Here is a 7,007-nt window from a genome sequence, read left to right on the forward strand (position 1 = left end):
ATCTTTAAATTTGTTGTCTATGAAATCTATGTTCTACATCAGGTTTAGCCCATATTTCATTACTGAACTATGACTTATGAAGTCACACGGCAGCTGGGATAAGCTACACATACTGATGTTTTGGCTGAGGCTGGATGACTTTGTTTGCCTCAAACGGAGCAGTAAAAGCCCTTCTGGAACATGTTTCCACACTTCTCCGTTAAATCACTCTATGGTAGTTGTCTTCAGGCATGGAAAATATTACATTGTGAGATTATTTTGATAAGAAGTAAAGAAATCACAAATTCAAAAAAAGAAATCTTGAGTTTAATGCACGACAAAACAAATGTTACACATCACAATACATAGGAATGCCTATGATCTTGCAGACACATGTGCATGTCTCCAGTTTCTTCCAATGGCATCATGAAATCTTTTCAGTGTACGTGTTACCAATCACATGATAAAATGTGTTCCGTGTTAACAAACGTTATCAAAAGAAGATGTCTCCCCACAACACACAGTGAGCAAAACAAAGTCTGCTTACACAGAAGATGTCATCTCTGGGGTTCACGCTGACACACTTACACTGTCACTCTGAAACACTAATGACATTATGTCTGTCTATTATTTGGTCCTTTAAACATTTGGCTGTTGTTCACTGCAGCTGCTGCCAATGTGGGAAAAAATGTGAAATTATTCATTCAGATCATTTGGTCATAAAGGTTTCAGTCATCGATGGACTGTGCTGACACAGCAGAATTATTACCACATGTTGGTGTAAATATCGTTCAGTTTGCACTGATGCAAAAATATAATACCTGCACTACACAATTAATGTGTCATAACATACGTTTCGGATACAGGAGGTATATTTATCTTCACTTTAAGCTCAGTAGTCCTAGTTGAAGGCACCAGGGAATTATTAAACATTAACTATTTGGAACCAAAAGGGACATTAAAAGTTAATAATTTGCAGATGATGTAAATCTATTTTAAATACATTTAAGCTTTCTTTAAGGGCACTATGCCACGTTTTGGTAAACAAGCTTATTTATTTAGTTACAGGGTTCCAGTTGTGAATGAGAAGATAAAACACTTTTCTCATGTTCGTATGCTAAATATAAATTTAATATGTCTTATAATTGTCTCAGATTGGCGCAATGGCTGAGAAACTGTCCATTTTTACACTTTGGTTTCTGTAAAGTTTAAATAGGTGATGTACTGTGCTAATTAGCTAGCGTCGACTGTGCTTGTAGATGGATTTTGTTTTGCCTTCAGACAGGGCGAGGCTACCTACGTTCCTCTGGTTCAAGTCTTTGCATTGAGTTCATGAGCAGCCGGCTATAGTTTCATATTTAATGTACATATAAGAGTCTTTAACACCAAAAAAAAAATATATATATATATATATTGATTATTTAACCATGACACACTGACAACATACTCTTTAAATAATGCATGTATAATGTACACAAATTATATTTATGTCATTTGTCGGGTCCAGTCGATGTGTCGTCAGGTTGTGCTCGTCGGTGAGGCAGCAGGACTGAAACGATGAGTCGTCGGTTCCCCGACTAACTTGATGAGGCAGCGCCGCACAAAGTGGAGCACTGAGCAGATATCAGTGTGTGAAGACTTTGATTACCAAAGTGAAAGACGCAAAAACAGTTCAAATATGCAGTCCATAAATACAGGTTGATACAGAAAGGATTAAAATGCTACTCAGCCGATAACCATCTATACTCAAAGCCTGCCGCCACGCTCACACACACACACACAATGCAATCCTTCCGCTGCTTACAGGCAATGAGTTCACACACTTAAAGTCACTGTTTTGGATTTACAAAAGACAATATTCATGTGATTTCAGTAACAGTTGCTATAATAAAACTGTTTAAGTGCTTTTAAATCAGTCCATCAGAGTCGATCTTGTCCTGTCTTCAAGCTTTCCTAAAGCAGGTTCCTTGTACAGAGGAACGTCAGACACATTCTGATGCGAACAAATCAGCTGTAACTTTACATAGCAATACAGTATTTCCATTCATTACAAACAGTGTTCATCAAACGCTACTTGAGTCTCAGATCTGAGGTGGATTTTCTACGGCTACAGCAGAGTATTCGGTCTCAGACATGTTGGAAGCCTCGATGAGCCGAGCCAAGCCCGTCCTCGTGGAGTATTTGAAGATGAAGGCCTTCATGAGGTCGTAACGGTAGTTTCTGTTGATGAAGTTGTAGAGGATGGGGTTGAAGCAGCAGTGGAGCAGGGACAGACACTGGGTCAGGTGTAAGGCCACGTAAATGGCGTTCTCCAGCCCGCAGGTCAGCGGCACCAGGCCCAGCTGGGACAGGGAGTCCAGCAGGAGGACGCTGTGGTAGGGCCCCCAGCAGCCCAGAAACACCACGATGTAGGCTAGGATCACCCTGCGGCTCACGCGACGCTCCTGGTCCACCGAGGATGACGAAGACGAGGAGAGGATGAAAGCTCTGGCCAGTAGGACGTAAAACATTGCGATGACGGGGAAGGGGAGGGCGAAGCCCAGCAGGATGAAGCTCAGCTGCACCCCCACCATCCACTCCCGGGGGTTCTCGTCTGGGTACACGGGTCGGCATAGCATGGCGTCTCCGTGTGTGGCCTTCACGGTTCTCAGGAAATAGGTGTCTGGCAAGGATGCAACCAGAGCTAGAAGCCACACCCCTAGACACACCCCCCGGCGGATCAGCTTCCTGCGCACGCCCCCCTGGTCGTCCCTGTGCTTCGTCACGCTCAGGTAGCGGTCGACGCTCATGCAGGCCAGGAAGAAGATGCTGCTGAAGAGGTTGACGGAGAACAGCAGGTGTGTGAGTTTACACGCTGCCTCGCCGAAGGGCCAGTGGCCGTGTTGGGCCAGCGAGCTCACCCACACCGGGAGGGTGGCGCACACGCACAGGTCCGCCACGGCCAGGTGGGCGATGTACGTGTGCGTCTCGTGGCGAGGGGTGGAGTCTCTCTGCGCGCGGATGTTCACCCAGAGGACCAGAGCGTTGGCGGCCAGCCCGACGATGAAGATGAAGGTGTAGAGGACGCACATGGAGTGGAGCAGAGCGCTACGGTTGAACGCCGTGGCGCACACCATCGCGTCCACGCTGGTCAGGTTGCTGAAGGCTTCGGAAACGTTGGGGTCTCCGAACCACTCGAACAGGTCCTCCAACTCGCTGGTGCTCAGACTCATCTTTCTGTGACAGCAGAACGACACGCCACGTCTGACTGGGGTAGATCCTGCAAAAATAGAAGAACGCATCAAAATTTCTGAGTGCAGATATAACTTTAATCTCTGGGGGTATGCCGTCAGAACCTGAGGAATCTTAATTTGACTAACTTGTTCAAACACTGTTTTCAGGAGGTAATGGGGGCTCTCTGTACTATGTCACAAATGAGTTCCGTGTGACTGATGTGCAGTACAATAAATGTTTACATTTGGTCCACTAGCACAGAGTACATTTGACATAAGGAAGTGGGATCAAGAAATCCAAACAGGGTGTATACACGAAGCTTTCTGGGCATTCCAAGATAAAGACTTCGCTCGGGGTGGGAAACTTGATGCCATTTTAAAGAGTGTTTTCCATTAACGTGCTTGTTATAGTAAAAAAAAAAAAAAAAAATCCCATGTTTCTCTTGTGCTCCTGGAGGAGAGGGTGAGAAAGGAGCTTTCACCACCCGGACCATCAAACAAATGGCTTCCCAATACGTCATTTCACAGCTGAATCTCATAACCTATACATACACACACACATGTGTGAGGTGCGTTATTGTTATGGGAAAGGTGACTGCAGCAATATGTAAGATCACAGGGGCAGTAGTCTACAGCAGCTTGGCGTGCCAGTCACACAGGACGGTTCTTTTTAAGCCTGAAAGAACATTCAAACGTGGAAAGTTTTTTTTAACGTGATGTCTCTTTCAACTCCTCTAACTGGCAGCTCGCCTCAGTGTGAAAGATCAGAGGTGGCAGGTAATGGATCAAAACCAGAACACAAGTGACTTAACCCTGCTGTTGCCTCACACCGAATTGTGCATCCGAGGTGAACTCGTGTGTAGAGATCAGTGGGAGATTTCACGCCTGCAAAACGGTCTAAGCGAGGTTAAAAACAGGGTCAGTGACCAGTGGGTGACACAGCATGCCGGAAAGCAGTGAAATGTGACCGTGTCAGACATCTGTCTGCAGGCTGCACACGGGATAATTGGTACAGAGTCTCAGAGGATGATGAAAGGAAAGTCATTTTGAAAATAAGTGCATACAAGGACACCTGGAATACATAAAATGTGCGGTGTTTTAGCGTGTGTTCCGTCTGTTTTTGTTAAGAGGCTTCGGTTTACTTGCGTGTTTCCATGTACTTCAAACTTTCACAACAACACATTCGAGGAGCCAAACACTGTCCGTTTAAATCTTTAACATTTATCTGATGTCTACACTAGACGTTGAAGCTTTTATACATCATAAACATTCAGTGTGATATAGTGAATGGTGACAGATAGAATAGAAAATAAAATTCCTTTTATGCATAAATAATCTAATGAATACTGACATAACGTATGTGAGTACAAGGTTACCGTAGATGGTGCTGTAGATTTCTTTTTTCTATAAATCTGAACTAATAAGCCTGAAACCTGAACTCACCTATATATTTATTCATATTTAATGCACTGGAGCAGCCAAAGGCAGACATTTCATCTCTTCATATAATATATTCAATTATATATTGTACGTATTTTATGTTATCTTAAATATCATAAGCCGTGATGCAACTTTTTGCCCTTTCCCTCCTAAACAATGAGGAACTACTTAACTTTGAATTTTGATCTTACTCAAGTCATGCGCTGCTTTTTTTTTATTATTCCACTCAGTAATTAATCTCCACACTTATGTCACTGCGTGGTGATGAAGCACTTTCAAGTAGTGTCAGACTCCTGCCGGGTAATTTTGCTTTCAATTATTTTGCGGGTTTGGAGAGTACGACTCAATCTAGGGATTTTCTATGCTGAGATAATCCCTCACAATGCTCTCTGTCTAATTACTCTTTATTATATGGAAAGTAACTGGAGGTGCCAGGTAGCCCCACAGGCTTCAAGCCAATTAACCTTTTAACACCCGGACCATAAGATAGTGCATAGTGCAGGCTGCCCACCTCTCTCTCTCTCTCCCTCTCTCTCCCCCCCTTGTGTCTCCCCCCTTTTAAACCCTCGAGCATCCAGTTACAAATTAGCTGAAAAAGTCTATTGTTACTCAATACACACAAAATAAAAGCGATTGGTGACCAGTTTCATGTGCTAATGCAGCGCAGAAGAATGGCGCAGGTGCAGCTTGTTCTTAGTTTCCACGCTTTAAGTTTGGAGTTGAAATCTTTAAAAGACTTTTTTTTTTTTTTTTTGCGCGTAGATTTGTGTGTGTGTGTGTGTGTGTGTGTGTGTGTGTGTGTGTGTGTGTGTGTGTGTGTGTGTGTGTGTGTGTGTGTGTGTGTGCGTGCGCGCGTACTTTACGCAATGAAGGTAAAGAACCCAGGCAAAGGACTCAGACCGTAATCACTTACAGTTTCACTGTTGTCATTGTTGATTTATATCAGTTCAGGCTGCAAACAGACTATTCTTATGGGATGTCAGCTCGGTACACAGCAGCTTGACTCCGTGTTTGAGAGGAGAGAATAAACAGCGCGAAACTGAAGAAGCGCAACTAAAGCTGATTTGCATAATTCTGCATGGACGTTCTGTCTCTGTTTTACTGATAATATTCAGAATATGTTTTTATCTCAGTGTGGAAAACATAATAATAAAGTTATAAAGTCTAAATTCCCTTTAGTAGCATGATACACGTAGTTTATGTGTACCGATGGAGCACATCTGAATCTATAAATACTATAAAACTAAGAACTTTCATTGCGCACTCGCTTCCTTTCCCTGCGTCAGCTCGTTTGGCAGCTTACCTGTTCTGATTCCTTCTCCCTCCCTTCTTGCAGAGATCAAATTTGCAGTCGCTTAGTTTTTTGGCGCTGAATGATAACCAACTCCTCTGTGAGGACTTTGAGTGCCTCACCCTCCGCCTCCTTCAATGAATCTGAGCCCGTTTAAGTTCTGCACTTGCCGATACTGAGAGAAGCTACGCCTCCAAGGCTGGACCTGTCCACCGTGCGCTCTGACACGACGCGGCCCCCGGCGCTCGACAAACAGCCATCACCCGGCCGGGCCAGTTTGGGGCGCAAAGCAGAGGGGAATTTCCTGTTTATATGTAAAAAAAACAACTACATAATACAACACATTAGCATGGCAGAAAAACACGTGTTACTTCATGCACGTTTTCACGTAGAATGCCGGTCTGCATATATTTTAATATTTTAAGCAACAACTGAGCAGGTTAATTCAGTCATTTTTGCACAATGAGAAGTTTTGATGAAATTTTCAGAAACTATTATAATCTTAATGAACACTAGGACAAATCCTGCAAAATTCAGCGTCAGGATTGTTACCTTTTTATCTTCCTCACAAACAAACCCTTGTGGAAAAATGGGGAAATCAATCAAATCAAACCAAAGATAGTTCAATCCTGAAGAAAACTGGGAACCCAGCAGCATCGATTGTGCAGTACAGTTAAATTAAATTAAATTGTAGTAACATGGTATAGAGAGTAAAATAATTTTTGCTCCTATGAATCAAAACTTAGTCATTTGATATATATACGATCCAATTTGCATCCAGTCCATTTGTTATTGGATTTTTCAAATGTGGATTACAATTTCCAAGGTCTTAATGGGTATGTCTATCTATCTATCTATCTATCTATCTATCTATCTATCTATCTATCTATCTATCTATCTATCTATCTATCTATCTATCTATCTATCTATCTATCTATCTATCTATCTATCTATCTATCTATCCATCCATCCATCCATCCATCCATCCATCCATCCATCCATCCATCCATCCATCCTCATCCATCCATCCATCCATCCATCCATCCATCTGAAGTTAGAAAATTTGACAGTTTTCACTTTTTTTG

The 7,007-nt window shown here is 42.8% G+C and overlaps 1 protein-coding gene across 1 annotated transcript; it reads right to left on the reverse strand.

Moving 5' to 3' along the window:
• Positions 1 to 284: 284 nt before the first annotated feature.
• Positions 285 to 6,070, reverse strand: ackr3a (atypical chemokine receptor 3a). Its single transcript, XM_068329034.1, has 2 exons — positions 5,935 to 6,070; positions 285 to 3,238 (listed from the first exon to the last, which is right to left on the reverse strand). Exon 2 carries the CDS (start codon positions 3,189 to 3,191, stop codon positions 2,061 to 2,063), a length of 1,131 nt encoding a protein of 376 aa, XP_068185135.1. The 5' UTR covers positions 3,192 to 3,238; positions 5,935 to 6,070; the 3' UTR covers positions 285 to 2,060.
• Between the last annotated feature and the right edge of the window lie 937 nt (positions 6,071 to 7,007).

The sequence above is a fragment of the Antennarius striatus genome, chromosome 12 (assembly GCF_040054535.1).
Source record: "Antennarius striatus isolate MH-2024 chromosome 12, ASM4005453v1, whole genome shotgun sequence".
NCBI classification, from domain to species: Eukaryota; Metazoa; Chordata; class Actinopteri; order Lophiiformes; family Antennariidae; genus Antennarius; species Antennarius striatus.

What these genes read in the sequence shown, in the direction of transcription:
- ackr3a (XM_068329034.1), bottom strand. Translation starts at nt 3,191, where the DNA reads ATGAGTCTGAGCACCAGCGAGTTGGAGGACCTGTTCGAGTGGTTCGGA.